Source organism: Prunus dulcis, chromosome 3, assembly GCF_902201215.1.
Source record: "Prunus dulcis chromosome 3, ALMONDv2, whole genome shotgun sequence".
NCBI classification, from domain to species: domain Eukaryota; kingdom Viridiplantae; phylum Streptophyta; class Magnoliopsida; order Rosales; family Rosaceae; genus Prunus; species Prunus dulcis.
In genome coordinates, this window is record NC_047652.1 from 14667835 (window position 1) to 14688438 (window position 20604).

General features: G+C 36.7%; 3 protein-coding genes across 5 annotated transcripts; 1 reads left to right on the plus strand and 2 right to left on the minus strand.

Annotated features, from left to right (window-relative positions):
• Positions 1–7335: 7335 nt before the first annotated feature.
• On the plus strand, positions 7336–9163 carry LOC117621830. Its single transcript, XM_034352374.1, has 3 exons — positions 7336–7600; positions 7660–7973; positions 8444–9163. Exons 1-3 carry the CDS (start codon positions 7336–7338, stop codon positions 9161–9163), a joined length of 1299 nt encoding a protein of 432 aa, XP_034208265.1.
• Positions 9164–9394: 231 nt separating this feature from the next.
• LOC117621257 (bifunctional epoxide hydrolase 2-like) lies at positions 9395–12783 on the minus strand. Of its 3 annotated transcripts, none has more exons than XM_034351626.1 (5): positions 12601–12783; positions 12276–12490; positions 10291–10461; positions 9959–10188; positions 9395–9851 (listed from the first exon to the last, which is right to left on the minus strand). In XM_034351626.1, the coding sequence occupies exons 1-5, from the start codon at positions 12668–12670 to the stop codon at positions 9602–9604; spliced, it is 936 nt and encodes a 311-aa protein (XP_034207517.1). In that variant the 5' UTR covers positions 12671–12783; the 3' UTR covers positions 9395–9601. The 3 variants fall into 3 exon arrangements, with proteins under 3 accessions (XP_034207517.1, XP_034207516.1, XP_034207518.1); XM_034351625.1 differs by having other exon boundaries at positions 9959–10194; XM_034351627.1 differs by having other exon boundaries at positions 9734–9871; positions 9959–10194.
• An 829-nt stretch (positions 12784–13612) lies between these two features.
• On the minus strand, positions 13613–17045 carry LOC117621256 (probable polyol transporter 4). The gene is made up of 2 exons (XM_034351623.1): positions 16562–17045; positions 13613–15409 (listed from the first exon to the last, which is right to left on the minus strand). Exons 1-2 carry the CDS (start codon positions 16782–16784, stop codon positions 14043–14045), a joined length of 1590 nt encoding a protein of 529 aa, XP_034207514.1. The 5' UTR covers positions 16785–17045; the 3' UTR covers positions 13613–14042.
• Between the last annotated feature and the right edge of the window lie 3559 nt (positions 17046–20604).

Consider the following 20604-nt stretch of genomic DNA (forward strand, 5'->3'; position numbering starts at 1 on the left):
AAAATCAAGGATTTGAGGAGTAGTGTGATTCTCGATTCTCCTCATGTGCTGTTGAAAAATATAAATCGTGTTCCCAGAACACAACATGCATGAAGGTATAGACCTTCTGAGTAGGAGGATGATAACACCAGTATGTTGCAGAGACAACAACTTATCCCCAAAAAGATGGTGGCATATTGGCACCAAAGAGAGAGGCACAAACTACTTCCAATAAATATATGTTCTTTCTTCCAGCCACTCTATTCTGTTGGGGAGTGTAGGGGCATGAGCCTTGATGTATGATGCCATGATCTTATAAGAACTGGCTAAAATCATGGTTGAGAAATTCTCCACCATTTTCATAACAAATAACCTGAATTCTAGCATTAAATTGAGTCTCCATCATTTGATGGAACTGTTGAAACTTGGAATTGACTTCCCCTTTAGTTTTGAGAGGGGAAACTCAAGTCATGCGTGTGCAATCATCTATAAACATGATAAACCATCGAGCTCCTGCCAGGGTAGCAATTTTAGCAGGTCCTTAAACATTAGAATGAACAAGAGAAAACGGAACAAAACTCTTTTTTGAACTTAATGGGAACGAGACACAATGGATCTTAGCCAATTTACATGTATCACACTCGAAGCTGGAAACCTTAAGACTAGAAAATAATGATGGAAACAACTTCTTAAGATAACCAAACGAGGCATGCCCAAGACGTTTATGCCATAACCAAACTTTGTCTCTCCTTCCCCCCTCAGAACGAGTTCCACTGGTTGTGAAAGCTTGACCAACCTTAGTCTCACTATCTAGTGCCCAGTCCAAGTAATAGAGTTTGTCCTGCAAAGTACCACAACCAATCATCTTTCCGGTGTGGATGTCCTGAAAAACACAATGATTTGGCCAAAATGTTACAATACACCCCAAAGTTGTAGTAAGTTGTGCAACAAACAACAAGTTATGAATCTAGATGTAGGGAAGTAAAGAGAGATAGAGAGCCCTCCCCATCCACAAGAAAGGAGGTACCATTAGCTTTAAACACCACCGACGAAGTGGATGATTTGCGACGAATAAGTTGGCCAGAATCAAAAGGCATGTGATCCGTAGGACCAGAGTCAATAATCCATGCGGATTTTTGAAAGGACGTATGAAAAGCAGAACCTTTGGTGGTGGCGATAGAAGCACGAGTCTGGGTAGCTGGGTCAACAGGATTGACCGCATACTTCTTTGAGTTTGCAATAAATGAGAGAATCGTAGGGGGTCTTGACATCGCAACGGAAGTAAGAGGTGATAGGAGAATGTGAGGAATTTGATTGGAAGATTGTGATTTGAGGAATATTATGTATGAATTTGATGTAGGAATTTGATTTGTGAGGTATGTGTATAAGATTTGAGGGTATGTGTTTAGGAATTTTGATCAGAGGATTTGAGGACTTTAGATTTGAGGGATTTGGTTTTGAGGAATTTAAATATGAGGAATTTGATTTAGGATTTTGGATTTGAATATGAAAATTTTTATATGAAGGTGTAGAGACAACCTTGGATTGATTGCTCTGATACCGTGCTAAAATATGAATATGGGTTGAATACTTTTGGTTAAGTTTTATTTTTCTCCATAAGGAGGTATATATAGGAGTTTACATGAGTGATTTACAAGGAAATAGATACAGTAATCAATTAGGATAGTGTCTCCTAATTATATAATGATTTGTCAACTATATAAAATAAGAAAGTAAATCCCTTAATTAATCAAGAAAATAAATCTCATTGATTAATTTAGAGACTCACATCAACACAAGAACGTAGGGGCCCAAATCAATAAGGTGTTAGTTGGATTGGCTATGACCTTTGGTGTGATCTAAAGTTATGTTGAGCATGGTCCCGTGTGTGTGAGTCTTCCCTCTTCGCCTTCCTAACTCCCCGCCCCCCCTTTAAAAAATATAAAAATAAATAAACCAAAAAAAAAAAAAAACACAGGCTTAATCAGCAGCAATAAGGCACTAAGGGTGTGTTTGGTAGGCCTCACTGGACTAGACTATCTTAAATAGCACTTGAAACCCATGTTTGTTAAGAGAGGGGACTAACTTAAATGAGATTATATAGTCCAACGGTGAAAAATCCCCCTCACTCACTCCTCCAATTTAACGAGCTTGAAAACTAGTTCGCAATATAAAACCCTCGCTATATTGAATTCGCGAGTCTGAATTAAACCATTGCAGAACTAAACCATCGCACTGTCATCGCCCAACCTCACTGTCACCACCACCAACCGTATCGACACCAACAACAATACCCAATTGAACACCCAATCAGTTGACCCAGAGAGTCCTTTCTATCTACTCTGGTTCCTCATAGGGTTACTTAATTTCTGCAACCAAACAAACCCAGATCACTGGCTTATCAAGATCGAAGAGGATGTGCAGCGTGCCTGGGAGAACACCTTTGCTGAAGCCTTTGTTTGAAGCTTTCCCGATTGAATTTATAAAATAAAATAAAATAAAATAAAAAAACAAAGAGTCAAAAGGGGAGAAGGAGAACTGGGGAAAAAGGGGATGTGGAGGTGGGTTGCGAGAGAGAGAGAGAGAGAGAGAGAGAGAGAGAGAGAGAGAGAGAGAGAGAATTGGGGTTGGTTGATGCGAGCTCCGATAGTTCTTCTTCTGTTTGCAAAGGCGCAGAAGGTGAAGGAGCAAGAGAATGTGGGAGGTTTCTCATTAAAGAAAAAAAAAATAGAGAAAAAAAAAGAGATAAAGAATAAGGAGGTTGAGTTGGGTCTAAATCTAATAGGTTTTTTTTGAAAGATAATTTTAGCCTTAAAAAAATTCAAATTTTTTATTTTTTTTATTTTTTGTTTTAAATTTAAATATTACAAGAATTATTTTTTAGTCCGACAACACAACACCAAATATAGGTCTTCACTATTTGTACAATCCAGCTTCTTAGTTCGACACAGAACCAGACGTAGATCAGTAATTAATCCAACTTAGGCCAATCCAAGCCAATCCAAAATAGTCCCAGGATTTAATCTAGTCTATGACAGTCTGCCATACCAAACGACCTCGAATTAATGTGTTGATTAAAATTATCTTTTATTTATAATTTTTATAGTCACAGGAAAAGAGTGTGATAAGTATTTTGTTTTATTATTTTTATTTTATTTGGTAATGAGAGTTTGATGAGTATATTTATTTATTTATGAGTATTTGGGCTACAATAACAACCACCTAAATTTATAGTGGAACAAAAGTTATGACAATTTTAAAATAAAAATCGTAATCGCCATGGGGAGTGTGAGACTCTTTGACTCTTGAGTAGAAGGAGACAACTAAACAAGGTAGAGATAATTCCTCCTAACTCACCTGATTCACATTTTAAAAAAATAGCCCAAGTGGAAAATAGTGATTTATAGACCAACTGGTCTTAGGTTTGAACTGTCATGACACTTTGGTAGTGTGTGTGTGAGAAACTCATCATCTCCCCCCCTCTTTCCCACTGCACGCCTCCCTTTATAATTTAGACTACCGCTTGTATTTAAAAAAATTAATAAAACAAAATTGGATAGTATTTAGCAAATATGTAAGTTCTTTTTTTTTTTCCTCTCCAATTACATTTTTTGTTATTGTGGTTTGACTCATTTTCTACTCTAGTCCGCGTCATTTTAGTTTTGGCAATTTAATTAGCAATCAAGTCCTATAAATCTCTCTCTCAAAAAAGTCCTATAAATCTCACATTTTTAAGAAAAATAGACAAAATTATAACGTTTTGAGTTCATATCCATGTTTCAGAGACACAAAAGTGCAGGTGGCTAGTTCCCTCCCATCTTCCGTGTGGACCTTTGGTATGTATTATTACCAGTTACTCCTTCTCGGTGATTGCAGATTTGCGATGACGTTGCGGCAGGTGGTCTCTCAGTGGCGCAGCTGTGGTTTATGATCAGATCTAGGGTTTTCTACTTTTCTTTTTCTTTTCTTTTTTCTTTTTTTTTTCAGTTATGGATTTTGTATCTGGGCCTTCACTTTGTCTGTTATGAGCTTTACTGTTTGGACCTTTGTTTTTTAGTTTTGTTAGTGTTAGGTTATCTTTAGCTTGTGGTTCTCCACTCTTTTGTAATCCTTTCAATTTATTTGAATAGAATTACATTGACCCAAAAAAAAAAAAAAGTCTTCACGTGTGATGGTTGCATATTGCCATGTCAAATTTCATCTTTTAACTTGACAAAATTTATATTTTGGAATTTGATGGAAAACCAAATCAAACTACATGACTAAGTTTGCAACAATTGAAATGACAAGAACCATATTTACAAAATTGTCAAACTAAGAGGACCAAAGATATCAGAAAAAATAAAACAAAACAAAAAGGACCAAATATATTATTTAGCATTTTGTGCCTGTGTATTTAAAGAGGTGTGAGAGAAAGATAATATAAGGGGGGGATTTTTTAATGTATTTATTCACCTTAGGCTTCCTGAGGAGTGTCTGCGTCGTGGGATTTGCTTTTGACTTGGTCATTATTGGGCAAACTCAACCTAACCCAACACTTTTGTGATCGAATTAGGTGATTCGGTTGGGTTAAAGTAAAATTAAGCATACTTTTAAGTTTTGGTTAACCCAACTCATACATAACGGTTTATGATTTTTTTAAATCCAAGACCCGATATTATTAGGTTAGTCCAACATAACTCTCTCATGATCAGGTTGAGTGATTCAGTCGGGTTAACTCGAAATTGTGCCCCCTACCAGGGGTGCCTACTTAGGAAAATTAATTTATGCGTTGAGTAAAATTACCTTTTGTTTATAATTTTATAATTGAGGAAAAGAGTGGCAAATTTTTTTTAATTTTTTTATTGGTAATGAGAGTTTGAAAATAATAAGAACAATGTAAATTTTTGGGTTAACTACATAAAAGTGCACAATCTTTGAGGGTCATTTCAAATTAATACCCAACTTTAAAAATCTTCCATGTAGATACCTAACCTTATAAAAAAACATGCAAATTAGACATTTCGTTAGTTAGATTGTTAGTCAAGCTGCTAAGTGCTGACGTGGACTTTTCCACTTGTTTTTTTTTTTTTTTTAAATGAAGTGGATTCCAGGTGGACAAAATCATTAACAAAAAAATCTTTATTTTTAAATTAATAAAAAAATCAAATATATAAACAAAATAAAATTTAAAAAGTAACTAAAAAAAAAAAACTAAAAAACAAACAACTTGACTAACAGTCAGCACTTAACAACTTGACAAACAGTTTAACTAACGAAGTGTCTAATTCGCATGTTTTTCGTGAGATTGGGTATCTACGTGCAAGATTTTTAAGGTTGGGTGTTAATTTGAAACGACCCCCCAAATGTTGTATACTTTTATCTAGTTAACCCTAAATTTTATAATGGGACAAAAAGTTATGACAATTTTAAAACAATAATCGCTATGGCTAGTGTGAGACTGAAAATTTTTATGGCATGAGAGTTTGGTTTACATGATTGCAATTATAATATTTGGGTGGTGCACTCATTGAAGTTCAAAAGAGTTTTGAGAAATATAAAATAAATAAATTCAAGCGAGGAGATTTCAACAAAATTTAATACCAAAAAAATTTAATAAATTAGGGGTCGTTTGGTATCCTGTTCAAACAGGGAACTCAAAAACTTTGATTTTTCTTTAAAACAAGGAGTTCTTAAATCTATTTTTAAGTTTCAAAAACTTGTTTGGTATGCAATTTGAAAACTGTTTTCAAATCTTAAAAATTTGAGAACTTGTGGGTTGTTAGAAAAAAAAACTAAAAAAACAGATATTTTTTGTATTTAATAATTGGGTGTTTTTTAGTTGTTCTTCAGTTTGAGTTTTTAAAAATAGGGCTACCAAACAGGTTTTCTTTATTTTGGACTCAAATTCTGTTTTTGAATTTAAAAAGTTGGATTCAAGTTGAATACCAAACAAGCCCTTAACGATTCGTTGTGGACAATTTAAGCCCGTTGGGGCCTCGCTGGAATCTGGATGGGAGGATAGCCCATGTGAAAAGGCGGTCCTACAGCTAGGGCAGGGTAGGCTACCGCCTACCCAAAAAAATTTCACTAAAAAAAAAACTATATATAAACAAAGTAATTGATACCCATTACATGTGATGTATAAACCCTTGCCTACCCAGCCCATGTAAACCCCACACCACATGTGTTAAAGCCCACTCAAACTTTAAAAAAAAACAAAGAAAACATTATAACCAGCCCATGTTATGGAATGGCCCAGTCAGACTTTAATAAAAGGGGGAATATAACTTATAAGTAGCCAAATAGTGGCTGTGCAATTCCAGACAGAGTCGGCAGCTTCTTCTCAACTCAACAGTCTTGGCTGTTCAATAGTCAAGCTGTGCAATCGTGGACAACCCCTTCTCTTCTCATATACAAGGAAACAAGTATTCTTCTTAATCTCTTCTCTTTAATTATCTTCTTCTATTGGGTTATTCCTAAAATAAATGTATGCATCTTAGTTTTAATTTTAATTTGAAATTGAGTTTTCTAGGGTTTAATTAAGAATGAAATATAATTTGGGGATTTTGTTGAAATTAATTAGGTCTTTGATTTTAAGAATTTTGTTGAGATGTTTGATTTGATGTTGGCATTGTTGAGATGTTTGATTTGTTGTTGGTATGTTAATGTTTGATTAAATTCATTGATGCAATTATGAGAAATTGTTTGATTTTTTGTTGGGATGTTTGATTAAATAGGTTATCTTTTATTATCTCGGATCACAATCGAAACCCCAAGAAAACAAAGAATTTGTTCTCTTCTTTTAAGAAAAAGAATGATGGGTCATCATCTTTTAGAATGCCTCCCATTTGTGATGAGCCAAATCTTCTCTCTTCTCCCATTGTCGAGCCTCAAGTTGAAAGAGTTGATAGTGGTCAAGATTTTAATATCAATTATCTTGAGCGTGATCCGGGATTACGTCGTCAAATATGCCAATATTCGGTGAATGAACAAGATAATGTGTGAAAAGCCTATATTATTTTAGGACCTTGTCAACCGGAGTTAGAAGACTATCCAAGCCATTTAGAAGGGCGAGACTTACATCGATTTAATAAATTGTGGTTTGGTAAATTCCCTTGGCTTGAGTATTCAATTGCTAAAGATTTGGCATTTTGTTTTCCTTGCTTCCTATTTGACATGAATCATTCACATTCAACCTTAACTATTCATGGATTTCAAAATTGGAAGAGAATTGGTGGTAATCAATGTGTATTTCAAAGTCATGTAGGCAAGCTAAATTCTCCACATCATCTTGCTATGCAAAAGTGGGTTAGCTTAAAAAACTCATCTCTTCATATTGAAAATGTGGTAGATAAGCAATCAAAGCAACAAGTGATGGACAATCGGTTGCGACTTACAACCACAATAGAGGGCATTCGGTATCTAACAAATCAAGCATTGGCTTTTCGAGGTCACGATGAATCCGTTGACTCATCTAACCGGGGCAATTTCGTTGAAATCTTAAAGTCTTTTGCAAGAATGAATATAGAAGTTGATAAAGTTGTTCTAGATAAGGCTCCTCATAATGCTCAGTATATTGCCCATGATATACAAAAACAGATCTTGCATATTTTTGCTACCAAGGTGAAGAAGAAAATTTGTACCGAACTTGGGAAGAACAAATATTGTATTCTTGTTGATGAATCACTTATGAATCAGGCAAGGAACAAATGGCTATTATTCTAAGATTTGTTGATTGTGATGGATTTATTCGTGAATGCTTTTTCGATATTGTGAGTGTCGTAGACACTAATGCCTTGACTCTTAAACAAGAGATATGCAAAGTGCTTGATAATAACGGCATTCTAGTGGAAAACATGCGTGGCCAAGGGTATGATGGTGCTAGTAATATGCGTGGTTCATGGAATAGATTACAAGCATTGTTTCTTCAAGATTGTCCATATGCATATTATATGCATTGCTTTGCTCATCGCTTGCAATTAGCATTAAATGGTGTGGCTAAAGATGTGAAGGTTGTATGGAGATTTTTTCAATGTTGACTAACATTATGAATTTTGTTAGTGCTTTTGCTAAGTGCCGTAATGAGTTAAATTTAATTCGAAAAGCCGAACTCAAAGAGTTGTTGGATTCTGGGGAACTTGAGACAGGTAGAGGACTTAATCAAGGTCGTAGTTTGAAACAAGCTGGAGCCACTCGTTGGGGATCTCACTTTGCCTCTATTACAAGTTTAATGAGTTTATTTAAAGAGACTAAAATACTTCTTCAAGAAATCAGTGAACATGGACCTAACCAACAATTTCGTGGTGATGCAGAGAGTAACTATATTGCTATGATGTCTTTTGAGTTTGTGTTTGCATTGCTTTTGATGGATAAGATTATGGGATTAACCAACTTTCTCTGTCAAGTGTTTCAGAAAAAAAAAAAAAAAAAAACTCAAGATATTGTAAGTGCTTTAAACTTTGTTGAAAACACAAAATCACAGTTCCAAGATATAAGGGCACATGGCTGGGATGATTTATTCATGAGTGTGGTATCATTTTGTGAACAACATGGTATTGATGTTCCTGATATGAGTTCTCGTTATATGATGGGCACACGTCGTTCTTGTCAACAAAAAGATTTTATTACAGTTGAACATTACTATCGCATTGATGTATTTAATGATGTGATAGATTGCATGTTGAGGGAGTTAAATGACAGATTTCCAAAGCAAACAGTTGAACTTCTTATTCTTAGCTCAGCATTGGATCCTCGTAATTCCTTCAAATCATTCAATATTGGGCATCTATGTAAACCTGCTGAGAAATTCTATCATGCTGATTTCAGTCCAAGTGACTTAAAAGGTTTGGAAATTGAGTTGAGGTATTTTCAAAATGATATGCATTGCCTTCCCTGCTTTAAGGACCTCACCACTCTTCCTCAATTATGTCAACAATTGGTGGAAACAACTTTGGCAGAAAACTACCATTTGCTTTACAGGTTGATTCAGTTGGTGTTGACTCTTCCAGTTTCTACAGCAACAACGGAACGAGCTTTTTCATGTATGAGAATTATTAAGAATAGACTTCGAAGCACCATAGCTGATGAATTCCTTGCTAATTGCATGATTCTCCACATTGAAAGAGAGTTTGCTAATAGTATCGATAATGAAGAGATAATTGAGGAATTTAAGATTTCTAAGCCTCGTAGGGTACAATTTTAGATTAAAATAGTTTAGTTTTTGTGTTGCATTGCATTTACTTCTTGATTTTTTATTTTTTATTTTTGTTAAGCTTTTATTTATGTATAGATATGCATATCTGAGGGTAAGGCTCATTACGTCCCCTTGATTAGGTGTATCTTTTTATTTTTATGAATGAATAAAATTCACTCGTACCGTCGAGTTTTTAAAGTAAGTTTCGCCTACCTGACTTTTGAATTCTAGATTCGCCACTGCCCATGTGAAATCCAGATAAACATTACATAATAAGTAATTTGTTAATTCCAAACATGAAAGAAAAAACTTATCTTCTTTCTTTTGGCAGTGATATTCTAGCCTAAAGTTAATAAGGCCCAGTCTTTTTAGTATATACCATGCATACATGACATTATTCTTCTCTCATGGATTATTATTGTTCCTCAGGCACACTAAGCATCTGCATCATGCACCATGTTTGCCAAGGAAGGCAATGATTAGCTGATTAACTTGCTCCGGAAATTGTTCATGCATAAAATGAGTCCCTTCCTCAATGAATTTAACATCCAAATCGGGCACAAGATGCTTCATTGCCCCCGTCCGTATGTAGTTGTTCACTCCCGGCATCTTTAAGCTGTAGTCCTTCTCACCCACGATAAGCAGTGATGGAGCTGACACTTTCGGATCAATTAAGCTGCGATCCACTTTTAGTTTTCTGCACCATTGAGGAAAAGTCTAATGAAATTTATTTAGTTCGACTAGCTAGGATCATCCGAATTGAGTACTTCATTCACTTTTATGGTCTTAATTTATTTTACCTACCTATAGGGAACTTGCAGTGCAAAACAGAATCCAGATTTCTCATATAAAGATGCATAGACAGAGAGATCTTCCTCGGAAAACCATGGTGGCAGAGGAGTAGCAGGGTCAATCAAGTCCATGATTTCTTGATCAGCAGCAGCTATTGGGATCTCACTTTTAGAGAAGAGAATATAGATGTTCCTTATCACTGTCTTCACATCAAAGCGGCCAAAATCTGCTTCTGCCCGCCCCTGCTCCTATAATTAGGCAAGAAATTATCGCCTCGTTTTGCTACTAGTGTGCTTTTGTAGGAAGCACTTTTGCTCATAAGCGCAAGTTTTAGATATATATACCTGCCACCTTGATATGTAGAAACCTTCTGGGAGGGGATGATTTTGGACAACAGAGGGACCTGGCTGAATGAAAGGTGTTCCTAATGTTATGATTGCAGATACCCGCTCTGGGTGGAGGACACCTACTCGGTATGCAGACAGAGCTCCAAAATCCTTCCCTACAATAAAAGCCTGGTACAGATAATCAAGGTTGAACTTTGAGTTCTTGTACTAAATAATTATAGTGTTGAAAATGGTTTATATATACGAAAAATAGGATGAAAGTGAACTATGATATGCTTTTTTTCTTTTATTTTCCGCGTAGTTCGATCATTCTAGGCTATTTTTCAGGTAAGATCAACTCTAAAGCCTCACATAGATAAAAGATCTGGGATTCTAGGTAGAGCCATTGGGACTTAAAGCTAAGGAAACAAATGGGAAAGGAACTAATGCATTTAAGTGTCTGTAAATTCATGTCTTAATCAAACAAAACTAACAGTTTACTTGGACCAGGTAATTAGGACCAAAGGGCCAAAAGCAATCAAACAACAGCAAGAAGAAAAGAGCCATGGTCCTGAGAGAGAGGGGATGCAGTGGTCTGCAACTACTAAATGTACAAAAATTTGCGGTCTATAAAACTTGATATAATTAAAATGAGGAATGTAACTTTGCTTTTGGGAAACAACAATTGTTTTTTGAGACCCAACACTTACTTCAAATGTTGTCTGTTACCCTAGTATGAAATTACCATTAATGACAAAAACATTTCCAGCAGAGCATTTTCAGTGAACCAAGTTCGAACGCAAACGTAATAGCTCAACTTCATTTAAAAATAAAAATATAAAAAACTCACAAATCCACCATAGACTAACTATTGCACATTTGGTGGCTCAGTTTGGATTGGATTGAAGTTGAGTCCAAACCAACCTTATAAGTCCCACTGCTTTAGGTGAGACTTATAAGACACATTATATTGGACTGTTATCCATTTTAACAAGTCCAGTCCCAGTTCACCAAACGACGGTCAGAACTCTTGTCCATTTTAATTTATATAGTCAATTCACTCCCTCCCACCAAACATAGTTACAAGTCCATTATAACGCATCAAATTGATCAGATACGACAACAAAACATAAGGCCAAAAATTAAAATTAATCAATCCAAAGTACATCGTTTGAAATACATTTTCTCAAATTGGTTTCGTTGGGTGTAGTGAGGAATTAATGAGAAGTTGGATTGTGGGTTCTTCATGACTGAGGGTATTTTAGAAAGTTACAGTTGGTGATCAATAGAGTACAATGTCTTCTACTAAAATAATATGTGGGTATAATGATGTTTGGTCCCGATAAATTTTCCTAGGATAACTCGCTATGAGAAGAAAGTCCCCCGCAAAAAATGGAGAAGGTCCAAAGAATAAAGTTAGAGAGAAAGTTGCTAGCATTCCTCTTAAAAGATTGCATAAGAAGGTAAAGTGAGGACAAAAGAAGTGTGCTTGATTCCTAGAATAATCAATTTGCCAAAAGAAAATTCAATTTATTCTTAATCAAGAGTTTTGCTGTGAGCTGTTGAACTGTCGCTAGCTATTTACTTATACATTAACACCATTAATCTAACCAAACGTGTAATCACCTCTAATCTACTCAACAAGCATATTCTTTTCTTTTTCTTGAAAAGTAAAAAAAGGTGAATTCGCTGTCAAAGTAATTGTATTTTCTCTACCACTCCAATGATCCAATCAACAAAGTCGGAACAACACTTCAGCCTCAAGTTTTCGTCCCCCGACAAAAAGTTATTTTTAGTCCTTATAATTATTTTTGGTTCGTGTCAGATTTAAAATCACAGAAATAAAATTGACAAAATTGAAACGATATGGTCTAAAGTGATATAACCAGCAAACTACACAGCTATTAAATGTGACTTTTTGCCTAACTAATAAGTTAATAACATCGGTTTTTTTTTTTTTTGCAAAGAGTAGCGTAATTAGCGGGTTAATTAATTAATATTACCTTGTTAATGCCCAAAGAATCTAAAAGAGCAACAGCATCGTCAACAAGATCGAGCAAGGTTGCCTTTTCAGGTTCAGCTGGCTGCTCCGAAAGTCCATAGCCCCTGTGATCAAAGGCTATTGCTCTATACCCTTTGTTTGCCGCAGCAACCATTTGATGCCTCCATGTGTACCAGATTTCCGGAAATCCATGGAAGAAAAGCACCACCTTTGGACCTGAACAAATAATTCATGTCAAAACAGGGAAAGAATTAAGAAACAGTGAGGTGAATATTTATCTTAGCTATTTTTTTTAATTGGTATGAGAAATTTTGGATCGTACGTACCGCTTCCGATTTCAGCTACATGAAGCTTTAGTTCTCTCACTTGCACATTTGTGTGCTGAATTTTTTCCATGAGGGCGAGAAGATTGAAGGGCGAAAGAAAGATGAAACAGAGAGGAGAAGAGATGAGGGGGAAGAGGAGAGAATAAATTCAATGTATAGATGCAGTTTTGCTTTCCAGTAGTACTACTTGGCACTTGCCAGGTGGTCGTATGCACTTGTAGTATGACGCCAGCTGGACAACAGCTATTAATATTGGCGCCTAAAAACTGTAACTTTCCTCCTCACCGCCCAACGTTGTGCAAGTATGTCCTTTTTTTCCTATTTTTTCCCCTTGGAATCTCTCAGAGAAGCCATGTGTTACGTTCAATCCACTGGGTATTGTTCTTATATCAACTATCATAATTTCTTCTTCTTTTTTTGGGTCAAGAACTATCATAATTTCTTGACACCAAAAAAATCATCAAAATCTCTTTTAGGTTGTTAATTATACAATAAACCCCACATATAATCGATAAACGCTTATTTAACAAAATCATTTTTTTTTATTAAGAGCGATAGTCTAATTTATAGAGAGGAGATTGAAACTTGATTGCAATAGAGCAAGTTCACTGGTCTAACCCCAGTCAATATAACTTGTACAGGTATTATAATATGGGTGAATGATAGGGTTCATATTTAGTCAAGTCATGCCAAATTAGGCCAAACAAGCATCCAATGGTTGTTTCCAATTTTTCCCACTCCTGCCCTAAAAATCATGTCATAGTTTGTCTTTGTGGAAAATCACATGATAATTTTAATTGGTGGATGACATTTTTCCCACTCCTGCTCTAAAAATGCAGGGAAAGAATAGAAAAATAGAAGCCCTGTAATTGCTCCAAGCTGGCCTAGCAAAGAAGCATAGCAACCAGAACCAGCTCATAACCCTAAATCTACATACAATAAGACTGCTTAAGAGATACCATCTAGGGTTGAGGGCTGACATTCTCGCTTCTATACCCAAAAGCTTAAGAGATACCATAAAACTGTTATCATTTATAAGTATTAATATTGTTCAGTGATCTGAAATATTATGCAGCTAGATAATAATGATCGTGAACAAATGAATTTGATTCCGCTTTCTAATAGTTGTAAACGTAATACAAGTATCTCATTGTGAAACCTATAAGGCAACTCAAGAGATAGCTCTTAACTTGACAAGAACGCAACTCAAACATTTAATGTGCTCCCTTTGGTATCTACCTTATTTATTTGGCCGAAGAGAACTATCTGTACAAGCGCAAGGTTCTCTTCAGAAATCCACATCCTGCAAGCTCATACTCAAGATAGTCCCATCAGTGACGTGAATGCTATGAATTATGAATTGTTTGTATCCTCTTTCAAACCAATTGAACGGTAGTAAGAACTGGAAGGTTTCTGTTCATCGAACGAGCTTTCCTGATCAATCATCCTTTCTGCACAAGATGCTCAACATCTCCTAGTTCCACTTGACCCCCTTCCCCTTGCCATTGTTCAGTCTGAAAAAGCAACTCGATCTGCTCCAATGACTTTCCTTTGGTTTCTGGAACAAAGACGTAGACAAATGCAACTGAAACAGCCGAAACTACAGAAAAGATCAAGAATGTTCCACCAAATGAAATTGCATTGGAAACTGAGAGAAAAGACATGGCAACTAGGCCACTGCACACCCTATTGCCCACAGCCCCAAGTGCTCCTGCCTGAGCACGCAGCCTTAGAGGAAAGATTTCGGATGTCAAAACCCAGCAAACAGGACCAATTCCAACTGAGAAGAAGGCTACATTCCCGCAAACTGACAAAATTGCCATTGCAATCCCAATCTGCCCTTTCCCAAGAAAAGTGAGAGTAAAGGCCAAACTGAATAAACAAGCAGTCATTCCAATAGTGCTGACATAAAGCAAGGGCTTTCTTCCAATCTTGTCAATAAGGAGAATAGCAACCATTATAAATACAGTCTTTGTGACACCCACAGCAACAGTTGCGGCAAGTAGATTTGTTTTATCCTCAATTCCAGCTTCTCTGAAGATTTCAGGGCTGTAATACACAGTCGCGTCTATTCCTGTTATCTGTTGGAAACACTGAATTCCAAACCCAGTGATAAGCATTCGGCGAAGTGCAGGAGATGGACTCAGCAGTTCACGTGTCACACTTTTCTCCTCATATTTCCCTCCACTGGACGTGTCAGCAGCTACTAGTATTTCATTCAGTCTGTCCTCCACCTCACTTTCATTTTCATTTGTTTTCAACAACACTGATCTTGCCTCATCAACACGGTTCTGAATGACCAACCACCTTGGGGACTCGGGGATTATGAAAAGTGCAAAACCAATGAACACTGAAGGCAGAATTCCTACTCCAAGCATTATCCTCCAGTTTATATGTGCTGGAAGACCAGAAAATGCATAGTTTGAAACGTAGCCTAGTAAAATTCCAAGATTTATGAAAATTTCAGGGAAGGAGGTCAGTGAGCCTCTGGCAATGGTGGGTGATATCTCAGCAATGTAAACAGGGGCAATCATGACACCGAAGCCAATTCCAATGCCGGCCAGGAGTCTTCCAATCATCAGTATTTCAAATGTAGGAGCAAATACCATTACACCTGCGCCAGCTTGAAAGACAACAGCAGCCAAGGCCATGGTCCACTTTCTACCAATCATATCGGATGTTTTACCACCAGCTAAACTACCGAAGAGCGAAACAATGCTCAGAATCCCAACAAGTACTTCTTCTTGTACCTCGGTTATCTTTAAATCTTCTTGAATGAATATGATCGCTCCACTCATGACACCTACATCTGCCAATTGAGAAAATTCAAACACTTATCTTCAGATTCAGATTGATAAAACAAAAAAGGGGGCACATTTAGAACAAGTACAAACCTGATTACTTTTCTTTACTGAAAGTGATCAAGGCGTTTTTTGTAAACAGCATTACACATATAGCCAAAGTTCCTCCGTAGGGGGGGGAATATTGATCAAAGATACCAAATATGAGCAAAAAAAAAAAAAAAAAAAAAGGTGTTCCTAATGTTGGAAGAAAACTGGATGATCCACATTTTCTCCAATAAGTATTGCATCACTTGAAACCATAACTATACCTTTCACTTCATGGTGGAGGGATACATTTTGTTCTAAAATCACTCAGAAACATAAATAATAATATAAAAAACTAGCTCCTTGATCTTTTACTTCCAATGATATGAACTGATATCCCGGAAAAATAAAAGGCAAATCGTTTATTTCACTTTAGGTACCTGAACTTTGACGTGTCCAATTCAGTACCTAAACTTTAATTTGTCCCATTTTATACCCTAAATTAATGTTTTGGGTCTAATAAGTACCAAATCAAACTTAGTTTGAATAATAAATAGATATCATGGAAAATTTTGGCACTTGCACATTGTAAGTCCTATATGAACACAAAATTGCCAATGAGATGTGAAATTTTTTTCAATAAAATTTGATTTCATACGTATTAGATCCAAAGAATTAATTTGGGGATTAAATATTGGACATTATAGTTGAGCACTAAAATCGAAAAATAAAAAAACCAGAAAAGAAAAAAGAAACAGTATTTGGAACGCTCAACAGGCTGAATTTGGATTGGCTGTCTTGTATACAATTCCCAGTTTACTTTCCTTTGCTGCTAAATTAGACAATCCAATAAAGCACATAGGATTATTAGCAAGTTTTTGTATTAATCAGAAAGGAATAAGAGATTCTTTAAGCAATTAAGCAATTAAGCACAACAATTAACTACGCAAAGCAGATCATAAAATGCCACCGACAAACAGCAACAAACTTATAACATACAAGGCTCACCATTTTCACACACAAACAAACATAAAAAAATATTCAGGCATACATACATTTACAGATACATCCATCAACACATCCTACATAATAAGGACCTTAAAAACTGAAAAGTAATAAAGAAAATCATGTACCATAGCCAAGAAGAACAGAGTTGAGAGAAGCAAAAATGGCACAAGCAAGGACATATTTCCTGGTTTTTTTGCTCCTTGTTTCTTGTAGCTGGTGCTGTGAAGCATCTTCATCTTCATCTGGGAGCTGAGAATCCATCCTCTTGTATTTGTTCTTGGTTCCCAATGCAACACTAGACAAACCCATTTCTCCATTTCCAGTTTCTCCAACACCCACCAACCCCATCTCACTTTTCTCTGTAGATCTCTCTGTAAATCTCTCTGTTTCCAATCATAAAACTGAAGAACAGGAGCAGCCCCGGATGGTTGTTTTTGGGGGGTTTGGTTTTTGTTTGACTGCCGAATACTTTAGACTATTAGAGACCGTGTATATGTTGTAGATCTGAAACAAAGACAGGAGAATGAGAAAAAAAAAAATTTCAGCAGGCAAGTGGGGACCCTTTCTTTTTGTCAAGCAAGAAACCCACTTGAGATTTTTACATGTGCAAAGGATTTAACGTCACAAGACCTCGACCTCTTACTTAATTGGCTCAAATGGCGCTTTCTAGGTAACAGCTGTGGAGCTGTCTGTAAAAGAAAATATGTGACCTTTTTTTTTTTCTACATTATTTATGTACAAGCATCCTTTTTATGTTTTTTTTAATGAAAGAAAAGTTTAGGGGAAGAATTGCTTAAATTTTGGGTTTACTTTTTATTTATGTATTGGTAAATTTTCTTTAATTTTTGTGTTTAGATGTAAAGATTGTGTTGAAAAGAATAGTCGTACCCAAAGAACAAACGGTGAGTTTGTCTTAAATATCTTGGAAGAAAAAAAAGGGTTTGGACTTTGGAGGAGTCGTCAATGGAGAATGAGTCAAAAGTGTATGTTACGCGTGAGAAGGTTATAGGATTATTTGCTTCCATGTCTCCTCATAAGTTGGGAATTTCTATTTATGATAATTAATTCTTTGAATTTCTTTGTGTATGTGTGTCTACGAGACAAGACAAGACAATATTCAAATAGAATTTTTTTATTCTTTTTAATAGACACGGCAATATTCATAGATTGTATATATTTTAAGTGGCATGCTCTTCTCTTGGGGTAAAAGAGTAAGAGTATGAGACCTCTCTCTCTCTCTCTCTCTCTTTTTAAATGATGGGACGAAAAGGATCCAGAGTGGGCTTCTAGATCTATTTATTTTGTGGCTTACTATTATTATTATTTTAATTAAAAGCAATAGTAATTTTATTGATAATACATAAAAAAAAGTATAAAGTAGTCGCAATGTCAAATATGAGTACAACATCTTTAGTGACCAAATACAAAAATAAATTGGTTTGATCTGGAGAGAATTACACATGCCAGAAAAACCTAAAAACTCCAATTTGGCAGACAAGAACCATCTGTACTTAGACCTACAATACAGATTCACCGCGTAACGGCAGTAACGGCAAATCCGCATCGAAAAGTCGAACACTAAATACATACATCAGCAAACTCCTATTGAATTTATGAGAATTATTAGACTAAAATAAACACAGAAACAAGGACACCACACCACTTCCTCTCCAGCAAACCAAAGAGACTCGTAGCACCAACATGGCTAACCCTCTTATTTTGCACAGGCAAAACTCAATCCCACACAAACTAGCAACAATCACTTTTCCAACTACAAACACTGAATTGGAGCAAATTCCATATACGTGGACCAAAAGCTGCAACAAAATCATGGTGTCTACGGTGGATTGCAGTACTTGCGTAAAAAAACACAACAAAATCAAAGAGAAAAGTTGGGTCGACAACACCACACCGCAACCATCCCAATGACAGCAAGACACATCCAAGAACAACAAAATCACCAAAGACCTACAACAGAAAACACACAAACAAACAAACAAAAGACAAGATCCAAATAGATCTGGACAAAAGGACCCAAAATTCAGACAAATCTAGGGAGAGAATAGGAGAGGGGAAGAAAACTAGGAAAGGAGAAAGGGAGATGAGGATAGAAAGATGGAAGATGGGGAAGCCGCCCAACCCAAGAAAAAGAGGGGGGTGAGGGTGTGCGGCGGCTGCAAACCTTCAGAGAGAGTTTAGGGTTTTGAGAGAATTTTTAGTTTACTATTATCTTTTAGAAAAAGATAAATTGAGCAAAGAATCCATTAGTGTAACAATTTTGACCAATTAATTCTCCAGAAAAGGTTCTGGATCCGAGTCATAGCATCTATGTAGTGCGTGTGAGTTTAGTATGCTATCACCCCTTTCAATAAAAAAAAAAAGTCTTTTAAAATATATAAAAAACTAAACCCAACCCCCCCAGCATCGGCGTTGTTGCACTTTCACCACCACCCCCGACCTCCCTTATTTTTGTATTGGGGAATGATGGACTCCCCTGCTCTCCAAGTGTATACATTTTCAGAAGCTAGAGGTCCCAAAGTGCTCTACTATTGGGACGTTAGTTCTGTTGTTTTATGGTGTTTCGACTATTGCTACTTTTCAGTCTTTCATATTGTTATGTTTGTTTGTTTGTGGCACTTTGTTGCTTGAGTTCTTTCTCTTAGAGAAGTTTTAGTGTGTTGTATGTTCTTCTCCTTTATGTTGCTTGTTGCTGCCATAGTCTGAAATATCGATAGTATCGAGGAAATATCGAGGATATTTCGGTTTTTTCGAATTACGGATATTTCGGAATATATCCATGTACATATCGTATAAATATCGACAATATTGACGATAATATCGGAAAATATCAAAAATATTGATGTGAAGGAAAAAAAAAGTTTTTTAAAAAAAAAGAGAAAAAAGGGAGAAAAAAGCACAAAGGGGATATGAACCCCTCCCATTTTACTCCTCCAACACCTTAAACACCATATCACTTATGTTTTTGTGATAATATGCTAAAATATTTATACTTATATGGGTGGTATGTTAACAATTACATGCAAAACTATTTTGGGGATTTATCATTTGATGACTCCTCTTCACAATACACTTATTCTACACATAGAGATTGTAAGAACCCAAAACAAAATATCTAAAAAGAAAGAAAATATCTAAAAAGTAAGGAAAATATCTTTTAGCAAAAAGACCAAATTGCCCTTGCATATTTTAATGGGGAAAATTTGACTTTTTAATCGAGAAAGAATTTGGGAATTCCGCTTACGCCACTGCGTAGAGTGCGGCGAAATGAGTTCGTAGACACGGAGTAGACCCGAATCGGAGCCGTAACGAAGAAGATATGGTCTAAAAACCGCGAAGGGCAAAACGGTAATTTGGCCAAAAAGTCAGATTTTTATACCCCTTTCTCTCTCTCTCCCCCGTCACTTTCTCTCTCTTCCTCTCTCTCTCTCTCGCGCGAAACAGGGCCGTGCGACCCTTCGCCTTCTCGGCGACGGCCCGGCCACCACAGGCCGAGCCGATCTCCGCCGTGGGTACCATCGGGTCCGCCTCCGTGTCGCCGTCACAACCTGACCAATCTCCACCCCAGGGCCGCCCTGAGCTGGCCGGAAAACCATGTTTACCGGCGGAGGTTCCTTCGAAGCCACCCGAACTTCCAGCTCAAAATTCTCCTTCGTTTCTCCACCAAATCGATCGAGTAAGGTATGGTTTTTGAGCTATTTTTCGTGTTCTAGCTGATGGGTATATGGGCTTCGACCGATTTTAGCTCTAAGGGGTTCGATTTTCGACTTGAAATTTGGCCAAAACTTCAGCCCTTCGAAACTACTATTTCTGGTCACTTTTTGGGGGTGGTCCAAGAACAAAAGTGACTCCAAATGGGGTGTTTTACCTAGGGTAGGAGTTTGGAGTCTTGGTTCCGAGATTTTTCGGCCACCCGAAATCGCTTTGGACACCCAAAGCTGCCCGCGCGTGCTGGAGCGCGTGGGAGAGGGTACCGATGTAATTCTGGGCAGATTTGTGACCCTCGTGTCGTCACGAGCGTGTGGGATTTCGCGGATCTCGATTCGGAGTCCGTTTGAGCCCCGAACGGATTTTCCATATCGCGCGATCCGTGGGTGCAGTGTCGTTAAATCGTCGGATCGCGCTGAATTTTGGATATGTCGGTCTACAC

Bases quoted from the DNA above. Each gene is read 5' to 3' on its own strand.
- LOC117621257 (XM_034351625.1), bottom strand. From the start codon at position 12,670: ATGGAAAAAATTCAGCACACAAATGTGCAAGTGAGAGAACTAAAGCTT. The intron at 10,195-10,290 runs GTATATATATCT...GCCTAATTATAG, and splicing joins TCTACATATCAAGGTGGCAG to GAGCAGGGGCGGGCAGAAGC. The intron at 9,852-9,958 runs GTAGGTAAAATA...TCAATGGTGCAG, and splicing joins GCACTGCAAGTTCCCTATAG to AAAACTAAAAGTGGATCGCA.
- LOC117621256 (XM_034351623.1), bottom strand. From the start codon at position 16,784: ATGGGGTTGGTGGGTGTTGGAGAAACTGGAAATGGAGAAATGGGTTTG. The intron at 15,410-16,561 runs GTACATGATTTT...CTCAATTGGCAG, and splicing joins CTCTGTTCTTCTTGGCTATG to ATGTAGGTGTCATGAGTGGA.
- LOC117621830 (XM_034352374.1), top strand. From the start codon at position 7,336: ATGGACAATCGGTTGCGACTTACAACCACAATAGAGGGCATTCGGTAT. The intron at 7,601-7,659 runs GTACCGAACTTG...CTTATGAATCAG, and splicing joins CAAGGTGAAGAAGAAAATTT to GCAAGGAACAAATGGCTATT. The intron at 7,974-8,443 runs GTTGTATGGAGA...ACAAAATCACAG, and splicing joins GTGTGGCTAAAGATGTGAAG to TTCCAAGATATAAGGGCACA.